The sequence below is a fragment of the Canis lupus genome, chromosome 28 (genome assembly GCF_003254725.2).
Source record: "Canis lupus dingo isolate Sandy chromosome 28, ASM325472v2, whole genome shotgun sequence".
Classification (NCBI taxonomy): Eukaryota; Metazoa; Chordata; class Mammalia; order Carnivora; family Canidae; genus Canis; species Canis lupus.
Window position 1 is genome coordinate 40,214,475 of NC_064270.1, and position 14,886 is coordinate 40,229,360.

The following is a 14,886-nucleotide window of genomic DNA, read 5'->3' on the forward strand; positions in this document are numbered from 1 at the left end:
CTCTTCAGGGCAGCAAGTGCAAGGACGGAGGGGTTGGTCCTTGACTGGGTCTCTCCACGGACACTTTATTGCCGGACAGCTCACTGTGGCTCCAGGGACGGGCAGGCAAGCGAAGCCACGCCGTTAGGCACCCATGCCCTGCAGGCAGTTTGTTTGGGAGCCAGTTTAATCTGCCGTGGTGCTGGCCGCAGGAGGGACAAGACCCTGCCCACAGCCTGTCTCCATAGCTCTGTCCGCTGGTCACTTAGGGTGACCTACAAAACTCTCAGCTCGCAGGGAAAATAGATGCGTTCCTTTTTGTTTCCTACTGTAAGTATTGTAATATTATGCTGCGGTGATCTTTGTTTTGAATTCCTATTTCCTTCCATTTCTAGGTCCCAATATTGAAGCCTATGGATCTTATGGTAGAAGCAAGTCCACGACGAATTTTTGCAAATGCTCACACATATCATATAAATTCCATTTCAGTAAATAGTGATCATGAAACATATCTTTCTGCAGATGACCTGAGAATTAATCTATGGCATTTAGAAATCACAGATAGAAGTTTTAGTATCCTTCCTCAGATGGCCGTCTTGGCATTTGTCATAGGTTTGTTTTTCAGGGAAGTTCTCTGTGCGTGTCTGCTCCTGCATTACAGTCTGCTCTCATAAATGTGGCCTGCTGCCTGTGGTGTAAGGTCTCTGATTTAACGTGTCCCTAAAAATGGGAACTGCTTTCTACCCTTCGGGAAGGTTCTCTACAGAATGAGAATGACCTCAAGTCCATTGCCCTCCTGGGCTCCTGAAAGGTGATTTAAATAGTGTGTATGGAGGTTCCGTTAGCCTGGTCCCTCCCGCCCCACCCCGATCTGCTAGTGGAGAATAGAAGACACTGGCTTTGGGTAGACTGGTGGCTAGTCATCCAGTCCGAGGAGTGACCGACCGCGTAAGCATTCTGTTTCAGAAGACAAGCTGTTGAAGGAATAGACATTCAGGTCTTTTGGGAAGGCTGCAGTGATGCTGTTACTGTTCCAGTGAAAATCTACATACTACTGGTAGTCACCCATCTTAAAAGTTGTGGATTTCTCCAGAAATGAGAGTCCTGTCATTTGTGCACATCAAGGGGCCTCATCAGAATTTCTCATGCTTGGGAGCATTGTCAGGCTGTCCAGAGGCGCTGCAGTCGAGATGGGGTTTGGCATGTGTGTGCTCCCTTGCACTTGAGGAAATCCATGAAAGTTCTACGTTTCACACTTGATTTTTATTATCTGTTGTCCTTTTACTTGATTTGGTTATTAATTTCATTAGTTTGCGAAGAAAGCGCACAACAGTACAGTCATTTGTGTGGTGCCGGCAGCTAGCGGAAGCCGGACCCCCGCACGCTGGTGGCCAAGGTGCTGGGGAGCTGACGCCTGCTGTGTCTCTTCTTTCTGCAACTTTGCAGGACTTCTCGTCTTTCAGGGTTCATGCGTGTGGGCCCTGCTTTCTCTTTATTCTCCTTAAATTCTTATATTTTAAATCCTTCTCTTAATACATGACCGTTTTGAACAGAATTCAGATAATTCAAGGGAAGTTCTTCCCCCTTAATCCCCCCCTTCAAAGGTTTAACTGTTGTAGGCGGTTGATGTGTACCTTTCCAACATTTTTATGTCTGTGAAAGGAAGTTTTTGTTTAAGAATGACAGGGCTCATCCTCTACTCAGTGGTAATGAAGTTCCAAGCGCTCGGGAGTGTCAGAGGCCCCCGAGTTCAGCTTGATTGTTGTGCCCAAGATTGCGAATCCGAGAAACCACCGAGGAGCCGACACCGATGCAAGCGCACGAGGGTTTTATTAGCAAGCTCGAGCTTGCGTCCAAGTGTGCCCGACACAGCGGAGCAGGGACTTGGACCTCGAAGTGGGTTACAGCTGGGTTTTTTATAGGCTGGTCTAGGGGATTTTCAGAAGGGGTGGAAGAATTTCTCCAAGTTCTGTTTTCATTCTGATGTGGGGCTTTCAAGGGCATTGAATGAGACTTTCTACCATGGGCCTGGGCTCTGTTGTCTTTCTGATAAGGGATTACCTGCCGAGGACATTCTGCAGTTTTTCCCATAAAGTTCAGCTCTTATTCACAGGGGCCTAAGATGGCTGTACTTGTGCTAATGCTAAACTTTAGGTGGGATGGTCTTAATTTTTCTTGGCCTCCACGTGATGACCTTAATTAGCATTAGGTCACTCTGTCTGCCCAGGCCTTTCTCCTCCTCTGTTAACCCACGCTCCTGGGGTGCTGCCTGCGGGTGTGTGGAACCCGAGAGCCCATGGGTGCAGAGCTGTCAGCACAGGGCCCGTGCATGGCAGGAAGCCCCTGCCGTCAGCCTCATCTTTGTCGTGATGCATCAGAGCTCTCTTTCCCTGTCGGTGATGCAGGTTTGCGCTGCGGGATGTGTTGTACACGCTGCGAGCTGTAGACCGTTTCCGGTTCCTCAGCGTTGTGGCAAGTGGCTCTGCTCCCACGCCTGTGCACTCACACCTGTGAGCCTCGGTCCGTAGGACAGGAGCTGCCTAGCAGAGCTGCGAGTTGGATACTTTGTGTGGGCTTGGAGACAGGGCTGCTCCACCACCCCTGAGTGTTTGTTTTAGGTCCAGAACACTGGGTCTTTTGAAAACAACTTTGCACATCAGTAAAGCCAAAATAAGACCATTTTTAATTTCTTTGATAATAGGTAAGTCAGAGTATCTTCTGTTAATTTACTGCCCATTAATGTGAATTTTTTTCCTGTCCTTTGTGATTTTTCTCCTGTGGAAGCTCATCTTTTTCCCTTCATGATTTGTGAGGACTCTAATTCATAAGTGATTTGTGTACGCAGTCCTATTTTTCATTGCTTTTATAAAAGTTTGCCCCACGATGTTTCAGATGACCTTCCTTGTGACCTAGGTTATGAAACACATATACTTTCATATACTTAGATCCATTCATGCTATTACTTTAAAAATCCTTCTGATCTGCTCACATGAGAGCCCTGGTCCTGCCGTGCCCCATACCTCTGCACCTGTCTGCATACCGACAGCCATCTCCTCAGTGCACTTGGGGCTTCTTGCCTCCTGGTTACCCTTGCACATCATGCCCTGTGTGAGCAGGGCACTCTCGGGCTATCGAGGTGTGTCCCCAGCAGCCTGTGTGGCTTCTCCACAGGGCTGGTGCTGACCGCTCCTCCCTGAACCTGCTGGGAGCGCTGCTCTGGCGCTGAAGGTCCCATGAGCTTCTCCGGACTCCAGCAGCCCCCCAGGGCCACTGCCTGTGCTCCAATGTCCAGAGACGAGCTGTGGTGTCAGCTTTCTTACCTGTGTCAGTTGGTTCCATCATGGCCCAAAGCCAAACTCTATCCTTTCCTTGTTTTTTTTTTTTAGTTGAGCAATTTCTATATTTGGGAAGCTACAACGTTAACACTGTTCTTTCTTTTTTTTTTTTTTTTTTTTCTTTTTAAAGATTTTATTTATTCATTCATGGGAGACACAGAGATAGAAACAGAGATACAGGCAGAGAGGCAGGCAGGTTCCTGCAGGGAGCCCGATATGGGACTTGATCCTGGGTCTCCAGGATCATGCCCCGGGCCAAACTGCTGAGCCACCCAGGGATCCCCCGTTAACACTGTTCTAACTGCTTAGAATGAACTCTTGATGGCAGATCCAGAAAAGATTCTTGAAAAAGCAGCATCTTGGAATTTGGCAGTTCTCTTCTGTGTAATTTATGGATAGAAGTATGGAATTTTTGTGCAAATGTGGATGCTTGCTTCTTTTTCTTATTCACATCATTAAGCATGTCTGATCTTGCTGTGAACGTCTTCCCATGGAAGGTTAGTGCTAGCAGCAGGAGGCAGGCAGTGCTGGTGTGTGCGTGGGTCCGGGCCCGGTGAGGCACATGGCAGGAGTTGGAGTGGTGACCCGGGTGCTCTGACTGGCATGCTCCTCTGCATACGGTCTGGAGGATCACCTCCTGTACGTGTCTGCCCTTCACCCTCACTGTGGGCTGTTTCTCACCCACTGTTTGCTTGAATGTGGACCAACGCCCTCCCAGCGCTCTGCCTTAACTGTGCGTCTCCAGACATCGTAGACATCAAGCCTGTGAACATGGAGGAGCTGACGGAGGTGATCACGGCGGCCGAATTCCACCCGCACCAGTGCAACGTGTTTGTCTACAGCAGCAGCAAAGGGACCATCAGACTGTGTGACATGCGCTCCTCGGCCCTGTGTGACAGACACGCGAAGTGTAAGTGCCCGGAAGGTTCAGAATATCGGTGTTAATCCTCGTTTTCCAGGCACAAGACCATTTCCCAAGACTTACCGTGTCCTTTGGTCTCCTTAGCCCTGTGCAAGCGTAGGACCTGCTTTTGATCATAAGTCCCAGGGTGGGCCTTGGTGGCACCACGCGGACTCCCCGGTAGGTGTCCCGTGGCGGGGCAGCCCGTAGTGTTACTCTGCCCAGAATCTCAGTGCTTCGTCAGAGGGCTCCCCGGCGGCGTCCGGCCGAGAACCATCTGTTGCCTCTACCTCTGTGCATTAGGACCTCGGCTGAGGCTGCCAGGACGCATCTCACTCGTGACGGTTCTCAGCTGTCGGGATGGGCTCTGTTCACAGTGAGCTTTTGCTGGACTTGAAGCCAGTTCCCTCAGGCGAAGCTCTAGCGCTTTAATCCTCTGAGCCTTGAAGTTTCTTCTAGGTGAGGAAAGTTTTGTTTTTATGTTTAGCCATAAAGAGTAGGCCCAGCCTTCTAGGAAACCGGAAGTGTGTGTGTCGTGCATTAGGTCCTGTGCTGAGGACTATTGTGTACTGGAGACTGCTCGTGTCCCCAGGGCACGGACAGGTGAAACCGTCCTGTCAGGAATGTGCGTGGGATTTTCCCGTCCTGTGACACTTTCTCCCTTGGCGCAGGCCACTCACTGATCGTCGGGTGTGTCTGGAGTGTCTCCCCCTATGAAGTGCAGGGACGCCAGCAGTGCCCGACCTTAGGCGTGCTTGCTCTAACTGGCTCTCAATAACCTTCTTGCCTTATTCTCATTTTTCTATGGCTAAATGTGTTTTAAAGAACTCCTTCTATAGGGCTCCTGCAATGAAGAGTGAGCCTCCTACAACGTGGGCCTATGTCTTTCACGAGCGGGGGAGGGGCAGGGAGAGAGAATCTCAGTCAGACTCGGTGCTGAGCCCAGAGCCCGATGGAGGCTTGAGCCCATGACCCCGAGATTACAACCTAGGCCAAAAACGAGACTTGGTCACGTACCTGACTGCACCCCCACCACACACGTCTGGTTTTTAAACAGAAGCTGAAAACTTTGTGTTTTTCAGTTTTTGAAGAACCCGAAGATCCCAGCAGTAGGTCCTTCTTCTCAGAAATAATCTCCTCCATCTCCGATGTGAAATTCAGTCACAGTGGTCGGTACATGATGACCCGAGACTACCTGTCGGTGAAGGTGTGGGACCTCAACATGGAGAGCCGGCCCGTGGAGACCCACCAGGTGAGGCTGCCACACAGGGATGGCGCCAAACGCGCTCAACACTGTCTAACCTGCCTGTGGTTTCATTAAGGTCCACGAGTACCTGCGAAGCAAGCTTTGTTCTCTGTACGAAAACGACTGCATCTTTGACAAGTTCGAGTGCTGCTGGAGCGGTTCGGACAGGTAGGGCCTGCAGCGACACGGGCCTCCTCGGGGGCACAGGGGCCGCCCAGCCAGCTCCCCCGCACTTGTGGTCCCGTCCGTATTCACACAGTACACGTGCTAATGAGGTTCCTTTCAACAAAGTTTAAAATGCGTTTTAAATATCTTAAAAGTAACTGATTTTGTATCATTTCCAAGATGAGCGAGAAGGCCAAGCATGGTGATGGCCACATTCTAGTTTGCCTTTTCTTCTGGCGGGGAGAAGAAAGTGCCCTCCGAGTTCACTGGTGGTTGTGCTTGAGCAGCAAGAGGGGTGGGTGGCTGACGGGAAGTCCTGGCGGACTTTACAGGGGGGCAGCTGTGGTGTCTCGGTGGGTGGTTTTGTGCACATTCTTGGAAGACAGTAACGGCGGGCGGGCAGGCCTGCTAGGGGTTGCGTCTTCGGTGTCAGACAACTCCGCGCATTTCTGGGTCTGGAAAGACACTGTCCTGCGTCGTCTCTAGTAGAATTGTGTGTCATGTGGGGCCTCCCCGGATGCTGTGACAGAAGGCCTGTGCTGCTGGCCATAAGGGACCAAGTGGACATTCTGAAAACCCTTTGGCCTCCACACCTGGCCCTGCTGCCTGTGAAATACTGAAAAATGCCTTTCAATTACCCATCCGCAGGACCATTCAGAGGCTTTCCAGCAACGCTTAGCTGTTCTTTCACCCTTGCAAACTCTGCCCTGCCTTCTTGCCCAGAAGCACCTGTTGAGGGACAGCATGACCTGGGAGGTGACCTGCACTCTGCCCCCAGGGAATGGGATGGCTCCTGGCCGGCCGCTCGGGAAGCTGGCCCGTGATGTGGTTTGGGGCCCTGGGCAAGTGTGCAGGAGCACCCCCCACCCCTAGCCCCACCCCCAGGCCCACATAGGCGCGTTGGTCAGGAGAGCCGAAGAGAGAGTCTGTATTGGAGCTGTTTCATCTCTGCCAGGCACCAGCAGTTCTGATGCGTGCCACTGATGAGATAGCTTCCTCCTGAAAGAATCTCTTAGCAGTCTGTTCCGAGGGGCTGTGGCCGACGCAGTGGAGTGTGAGGAGCGTGGACATAAGCCGCACGTGGGCGTGCTCCCTGCTCGGCCTTCCATGTCCGTGGCCTCGCACATGAGGCTGAGCCGGGGAGGGCCCCAGTCTGAGTGGTGCTGTGCGCTCTGGAGCTTCAGGAGTGGAACGAGGATGGTTAGCAGTAGACTTTTCTGAGTTTATCCTGTTTTCTGGGTGCAGTTTTAGGTGCACTCAGACCCTGAGGGATTTGCTCAGGTGGTCAGGGTCCACCACGAGCTGGGCCGCCGTGAGACGGGAGGCCCGGGGCTTCTCAGGGGAGATGACAGGGAGCCACAGGGACGGGGCTGTGCTGCCAGCAGGGTCTGTGGGGCGAGGTCTGAACCGCTTCCTCATCTGCAGTGAGGCTCACTCTAAAGCCACGGGCCAAATCATGGCAACACTGTGAGCGAGGATCCTCCTGGTTTTATTGAAAAAGACCAGAAGTTTGTACCAATGTAACAGACGTTTTCGACTGCAGACATCGTGGAAGCCGTTAGAATTAATCCTGGACCAGTAAGGTCGTGGGCAGCAGGGCAGCGGCTGAGTCCACCTAAGGTCTAGGACGTCACTTAATGCTCCTGTAGCTTCCTGTGAAAGAACTGACGTCAGAATACACTAGGACAAGTGTGAGTAATGTTCACTGAACACAAACCAGCTTTGAGTCATTGACAGAGTTGCAGGTGTTCAAGACCCGAAAATAAATCACACTGTACTCATGGCTGGGACAGATGACTGCGTCCTTTTTTCTTTTTAAAAATGCACTAATGGGCACTGGGCTGGCTCACTCAGGAGAACACCCGACTCTTGATCTCAAGGTCATGAGTTCGAGCCCCACTTTGGGTGTAGGGATCACTAAAAAAAAAAAAAAAAAAATGCTTGTAATTAAAAGTATGACTGTGCCTTTTTTCCTCTTTTATTCTGTACTATTTAATTTTTGCCGATGTGATTGCATAGATGCAGTTCAGTAGAAAATTTTCACTGCATTTCTCTCCTGACCATTCTTACTGTCCTTTCTTAATTCTACAAATGGTCTTGTTGAGTGAGGGTGGGGGGACCCGCGCTGGGCGTCCAGGGCGCTAGGCCCACCTGCGGCGGGGGTGTTGAGCGCCTCGTCCTTGACGAGCGTTACTCTGTCTTCTTGTCTTGAGCAGTGCAATCATGACCGGGTCCTACAACAACTTCTTCAGGATGTTTGACCGGAACACACGGAGGGACGTCACGCTGGAAGCCTCCCGGGAGAACAGCAAGCCTCGGGCCAGCTTAAAGCCTCGGAAAGTGTGTACAGGCGGTAAGAGAAAGAAGGACGAGATTAGTGTGGACAGTCTGGACTTCAATAAGAAGATCCTGCACACGGCCTGGCACCCGGCGGAGAACATTATCGCCGTGGCTGCCACCAACAACCTGTACATATTCCAGGACAAACTCAACTAAGGAAGCCAGCGCAGGGACTGAGCCCGGCCGTCTTCTCAGCGGAGGGGCGTCATCCTCCCTGTGAGAAGTCACGGGCCGCTGCCCCCTCCCCTGGATGGCTGGGGGGCCTGGCCTTCCCCCTGCGGCGAGGCGGCCCGGGCCGCTGCCCGCAGAACACCGTTCAGCGCGGATGTGGTGGACAGTGCCCAGTAAAGGCCATCACTCAAAATAAATGTATTTATTTCAGTCTGAGCCTTCCTTTCCAATTTGTAGACCAAAAAGTTCCCACCCAGGAGAAAAGCCGTCTGATGGAACGTGTCTCTCTCTGCAGCCTCCCCCGCCCCATCACACTCGCGCCTTCCGCCGCGGCCGCCGTGCCCCCCGCTCCGCCTCCCTCCGAGCCCGGGCGGCCCCGTGGAGGGCACGGGGTCCCCAGCAGGCTCAGGCAGCTTTACTCCCCCTACACCTGTATCTGCCATCACACCTTCTGGTGTGACCACTGAATAAAAGCAACACACTATAAAGTGTTTTTAAATCCAAGTTAAGTATCCGCTTTTTATTTGCCTTCGTTGCACATCATGAAGTCATGCAGAATCGTGCTTTGGAACAATCTGAAAACCTCTTGTCCTCGGTCTGCAGAATGGTAGCTCTGAACCCGCCCATCCCAGGCTCTGCGGCTGTTTGCTTCTGCGGCGTTAGCGCAGGTTACGTGCCAGGTGGGGTCTGCATGGAGCCTCACCTGGGACCACCTGTGAGGAGACTTGGAGCCGCAGAGCTGCTGCTGCCCGAGCCAGTGTGTGTCCTGTACACCTCCAGGTCACAGGAACGCACGTGCTTGCTTTTCAAACTGCTTTGAAGAGTACTTGTGGGAGGGATATTCTTTTTAAAAACTGCTGAAATTCCATGCATGCTGAATTTCATAGCGTGTTTCAAGGCAGCACAGTTAACCTGTCGTAATTCCTGCGTGACGCCACCACTGCCTGGGGTGTATTGTAACGCAGGGTCTTTGATATCAGAAATCAGGTTTTCCCAAGACAAAATCCAGAGGCTGACGATGCTCTGTGACTAGAAGTCACTGGGATTTCACACACCACGTCCTCCAGGGGACTGGAGGGCCGCGCACACACCCTGCTCTTGAAATCGAGGTGTGTTTTGATTATTCACGATACCCACCTGTTCATTACCCTGAATAATGTTAATGGGAGCCGCTTTAACTCACATTAAGGTAGAATTGGAGGATTTAAAAGTACAGTTAATTTATTTTTTTTTTAATTTTTTATTTATTTATGATAGTCACACACACAGAGAGAGAAGCAGAGACACAGGCAGAGGGAGAAGCAGGCTCCATGCACCGGGAGCCCGACGTGGGATTCGATCCCCGGTCTCCAGGATCACGCCCTGGGCCAAAGGCAGGCGCTAAACCACTGCGCCACCCAGGGATCCCTAAAAGTACAGTTAATTTAAAGCTGATTGTCACGGGGCTCCATCGTGGCACAATCTCTGAATCTGGCGCGGAGTTCTCCAAGTACTAGGCCTCCTTGGCCCCGTCGAAAAGTTCTAATGGGATCATACATGCGTGTTCAACTGTTTTGACAAAAGGGTTAATAAATTTTAAATGTTTAACAGGATCCGCACTGTGCTGGGACAGCTTTTCCTGAGTAGCACGTGAGCTCCAGGGAGGGGACCCAGCGGAAGGGCCGCTGTCCCCGTGGCTGCCCCGTGGTCCGGGTGCGGGCCCCTGGGCACAGCTGCAGCTCCTGCGGGACACGCGCTCCCGGGATGCGGCCGGCCCCCTCCTCTGCCTGCAACGCTTCCAACTTGTTACGCCTTGTGTCCTGCTAGTGAGGTGACCGTCCTGTGGTTTGCAGACTTTATTTATATTTCTTTCTTGTTTATATCCTTTGTGAAATACCTATTTTCTTATTCTAAAACTTCCCTCTTTTGTTTACAATTACAGACATTGTCTCTGTTCCGGAAAGTTAGTTGTGTGAATTGTTTGCATTCTTAGAATTCTGTTTCCTTGAAGCTCTCGTGGCCGGTGACCTGGATTGGGATGAACACGCTTTATTCATGTGTGGGTTTAGACACTCTTTTTTTAAAGAAAAATCGAGCGTCTGAAGCCCGCTGAGACTCCAGAGTCGGTCAGCTGTCCACAGGGCGGCGGCGGCGTGACAGCAGCACATGCCACATCTCGCCCACGCTCCTCCGGGGAGGGGGGGCGGCCCTGTGTTCGCAGCCAGGGGACGGTCCCTGCAGGCCGGGCGGCCCGGGGCTGTGTGGCCTCATTGCTTCCTTAGGAGGAACTGTGTGCAGCCCTTCCTTGAGGGTATGAGAAGAAGGTCACAACTGGCGCTTTGACTTTCTGTCCAGCACACGCTGTGTGCCGGGCCTGGCGACGGTCTGTCCTCGGCGCTGTGATGAAGGCACAGCAGGTGCCTGTTGTCCGGAGGACGTGGCGCTGTGCACAGAGCCCCGGCCTGGGGGGCTTGCCCTGGGACCCCGGCGGGGTGCCAGGGGAGGAGCCCTCTCTTCCTTAGGACCCAGCTCAGGACCCAGCTTGGGTGCTCAGGCGGGTGCAGGAGGTGGAGGACGGTCTGCCTCTGGCCGGTGAGGTGACTGAGCAGATGCAGGCCCGGGGCTTCACGGAGACGGGCGCCCTGCTGCCCTGGCTCCCCCGCTCGGCGCCCAGGGGCTCCTGCACGCCCACCGCTGGGCGCCCCCTGGAAGCTGGGCGTGTTGCCCCACGAGGGTCTCCGCACAGGCTGGAGGCGGAGGCCGGGACCCTGTGGGTAAAGGTGGCCCACACACAGGGCTGTCTGGGAGGGTGGGGGACCGCTGGCCTGGGCACTCATCCTGACGGTGACGACCCCCCTTCCTGGGGGCTGCGCAGGCCCTGCACAGGCCAGCGCCGTGAGTCCCAGGCCCCACGCTGTGCCCCCGTGGAGCGGGTGAGGGGCGAGCGTGTGGGACGAGGGAGCACTTGCCCGAGGGGCTGCGGCCCCGAAGCCCTGCGCACAGTCGCCCACTGAGGAGCAGGGTCGTGGGTGCTGCACCCACCAGTGCGACCTCTACCTGGGGCGTGAGACAGGTCCCGGTGCCCTGTGTTCACCTCCAGCCCGTGCAGTAGCAGACGGGGTGGCCCAGTGACACCTGCGGCTCCTCCAGTGAGCGCGGTACCGGGAAGTCTGCGGAGGAGACTGGCTCCCGCGGTGGCCTGCAGCCGTGTTGGGACGAGAGGCGCCGCACGTCTCTAGCAGGAGGGCTGGATGCTGGGTGCTCGCAGGCTGGCACGGGACGGAGGCCGGAATGGGGCCCTGTGCCCGGGGTCTCCCTGGCACCCATCTGTCACCAGGCCGTGCTGTTCCCTTGGGGTGCAGCATAGCTCCCAACGCGGCTGCACCCCGACCCTGTCCCTGCGTGCCCCCAGGCCCGTTCATGTCCTCAGAGATATCAAGACGACTCTGAAAAGGCGTGTCCCGTGAGCATAAGGAGCGTTGATCTGTTCCAAGAACGGACTTGCAGAGGGCACTCTGGTCCCAGAGACCAGCATCGTCCCGCGGTGCCATTGCGCGCTTCTCGCTGGGGCTGCTGTCCTCCCGTAGGCAACCCAGACGGGCAGGACTCGGGGTTTGCACACGTTGGGGGGAGCCCTGCACCTCTTGTCGCATCCATCTCCACATAGGACACCGGGTGGGCTTTCCTGTGCTGAGAACTTTTAAGATCTCCCCCAGCCACTGGGTCCCCTGCTATGGTCCCCACGCTGGCCTTTACTACTAGACACCTGTGATTCCGACCCCTTCCTCCCGTCCCGTGTCCCCCCCCCGCCCCCCGCAACCACCGTCTACTCCGGGAGCGCAGGAGCTGCAGTTCTGGCTTTTGCTTTGTGCTGGTTTGTTTTTAGATTCCACGTTGAAGCAGGATCATGATTTGACTTGGGCCCCTCAGCATCACGGCTTCACGGTCCATCGTGCTGGAAATGAAGGAAATGGTAAGATTTTCTTTTCTTTTTCTTTTTTTCCTTTTTTCTTTCTTTTTTTTTTTTTTTTTTTTTTTTTGTTGAATACTGTTGCTGTGAGGGACCGAGAGACGCAGCACACTTCACCAAGGGACACCTTGGTGCTTCCGAACCGTGGCCGCGTCAGTAGCCCTGTATGTGCTGCAGCGCGAGGATCTTCAGGCGAGTGTTTTCGTGTCTTCAGATGTGTACCTGGCAGTGCAGTTCTGGGTCTTAGGAGGTTCTGTTCTTAACTTTTTAAAAGATTTTGAGCGAGCAAGTGAGAGGGCACGGGGGAGGGGCAGGAGACGCAGCCATGCCCCCCCGCCCCCCAGCAGGGAGCCGCGGCGGGGCTCCACCCCAGGACCCTGGGGTCATGACCTGAGCCATAGGCAGACACTTCTCCCACGGCGCCCCCAGGCGCCTCCACACGGCCGTGCACTGTGGCCGCACCCGTTTGCGTGCCCACCAGCAGGGCACGAGGTGCCTTTTTCTCCACATCGTCACCCACCCCTGTTGTTTCTCAGGATCCTGAGTAGCCGTCCTGGCAGGCGTGAGGGGACATCTCATTGCAGGTTGGATTTGCATTTGCCTGGGGAGGGTGTGGAGCGTCTCCTCGTGTGCCGGCTGTTGGCATCTGGACGTCGTCTATGGAGAAATGTCCGCTCGTGTCTCCTGCCCACTTTTAATCCAATTCCAGTTGGAGGAATTATGTTGAATATCAGCCTCTAATCAGATAAATGATTTACAGATGTTTTCTCCTATTTAGTAGTTTCCGTTTCATCACGTTCCTTTGGCGAGCTTGAGATTTTTAGCGCGGCCCAGGCCCCCTGGTTTATTTCTGCTTGTGTTGCTTTTGCGTGTGGGGTCAAATCCACAAAACTGTCACCAGGAAGTGTCCGGGAGCTCACTGCCTATTTCTCTCTGGTTTATGGTTTCAGGTCCATTGTTGTTTAACAATTTTTGGGAGCGGGGGGCACCCAGGTGGCTCCGTGGTTTAGCACCGCGTTCGGCACAGCGCCTGATCCTGGGGGCCCGGGATCGAGTCCCACGTCGGGCTCCCTGCATGGAGCCTGCTTCTCCCTCTGCCTGTGTCTCTGCCTCCCTCTCTGCATCTCTCATGAATAAATAAGAATCTTAAAAAAAAAAAAAAATTAAGATTTTGGGGAACATGCGAGCAGAGGCAGCGGGAGCAGGAGAGAACGTCGAGTACGCTCCCTGTGGAGCACAGGGCCTGACGCGGGGCTCCATCTCGTGGCCCTGAGATCACGACCTGAGCTGAAGTCAGGAGGCAGCTGCTTGACCCCAGGCCAGGCGGGTGCCCCACAGGGGCTTCGGCTCACACCCTGAGACAGGACCGCATGCTCCGCCCTCGGGGCCAGCCAGGCACCTGCGTCGCTGTGGAGCCAAAGCACAGGGGCCCGGGTCCCCCAGCGCCTCCACTGGGGACGTGGGCTGCCCCCCACACGCCCGGGCCAGTTCTCGTGGGGCCACGACCGTGCGCGTGGTCTCCGCGCCGTCAAGCTTGGAGTTTCTGTTCTGATCCCTCCGTGGGCAGGCTGAGCCCCCTTTGTACCTGTACCGCGTCACCAGAGCTCCTGGGGACTCAGCGGCCGTGTGGCCAGAGGCTGTCGCGCCATCAGCCCTCCCGTGTTTACGGGGAACTCTGAGGGAGAGCCGTGCCTCCCCACTTGCTACCCACCCACGTGGGCCCAGGGGCAGCGCCATCGCCGCGGTGGCACCCTGGCGTCTGCGCCCTTCTGGACTCCGCAGCACCCAGGCCGGGCCCTTGGCCCTGGAACCAACTGAAGGGCGGCAGGAGCAGCCAGATCCGGAACCCGCCAGCTCGCTGCAGTCGTTGCTCATCCGGCCCCGGGGACCAAGCTGGGGGCCTGCCCATCCTGGGGTGCACGCACATGATCACCACGGTTCTGAGAGCTCAGCACCCCCAACGGACAGACACCCCCAGGTAGTAGCCACCTGCCCCCCCCCCCCCATGCTGTACCGTTGGGCAGGATTCGGGATTTCAGCTCGGTGAGGTACTGCTGGGGGAGTCACAAGAAAGGCACAGGCCCTCCTTCGGCCGCTCCCGCTACCTGACCCTCCTCGCTCCCCCGGAGGCAGCCAGCCTCCTCCATTTCTATATATTCTTGGGATCTTTTTCCAGAAGCGAGTAGTTCTGCGTTCTTAAGCCTCTTGTACAAATGATGGCACACCACATACATTTTTTTCAAAGACTTTATTTTGTTCATCGGCCTGCAATGTGGGCTCAGCGGGTTCAGCTCGGCTCAATGGTACCCATGGGGGCAGCTCCCCTGGTGCCCGAAGGCCCACGTCCAGGCTGGCCCGCCCCCTCCACGTCCTGCCCCACTGCCCAGCTCCAGTTCCCGTTCGTCAGGAAACCATACGTCCCAGGAATCCCCATCAGTTTGTTGACCCCCCGCGGTCATCCTGAGAAGCCACACTGGGCTCCAGCCAGGAAGCCCCGTGGCCCGCTCCCCCCTTGCCTGCACGCAGGGCCTGTGCTTCCTTCAGGCGTCTCCTACTGGACACGGACCCGTAGATCTCCAGGCCTGGAGGGTTTAGTTTCAGGGCAGATGCCTACGCTGGGTCACGGGGAACGGGCAGGTGGCTGCCCATCCCCCTCCAGAGCCGTACCCACTGTGCTCCGGGCGTCCCAGGGCCCCATCGAGTCTGCAGACTCGGACTCTGCGACAGCAGGTGCCAGGACCAGGAAGCTGCATTCAGAAGTGGCAGCTACGTGTTTCATCTGGTTAAGATCCACAACTGT

The 14,886-nt window shown here is 55.0% G+C and overlaps 1 protein-coding gene across 4 annotated transcripts in view; it reads left to right on the plus strand.

Annotated features, from left to right (window-relative positions):
- Positions 1 to 12,042, plus strand: part of PPP2R2D (protein phosphatase 2 regulatory subunit Bdelta) — a 48,119-nt gene extending 36,077 nt beyond the window's left edge. For 2 of the 4 annotated variants that reach the window (XM_025467670.3, XM_025467671.3), the window contains 5 exons: positions 375 to 552; positions 4,060 to 4,224; positions 5,298 to 5,467; positions 5,538 to 5,629; positions 7,843 to 8,641. In XM_025467670.3, the coding sequence (XP_025323455.1) occupies positions 375 to 552; positions 4,060 to 4,224; positions 5,298 to 5,467; positions 5,538 to 5,629; positions 7,843 to 8,122 (885 nt within the window). In that variant the 3' untranslated portion in view covers positions 8,123 to 8,641. Of the gene's footprint in view, positions 1 to 374; positions 553 to 4,059; positions 4,225 to 5,297; positions 5,468 to 5,537; positions 5,630 to 7,169; positions 7,318 to 7,842; positions 8,642 to 12,002 lie in introns of those variants that run through there. The other 2 variants (XR_007406732.1, XM_025467672.3) reach the window with 2 other exon arrangements.
- Positions 12,043 to 14,886: the final 2,844 nt, after the last annotated feature.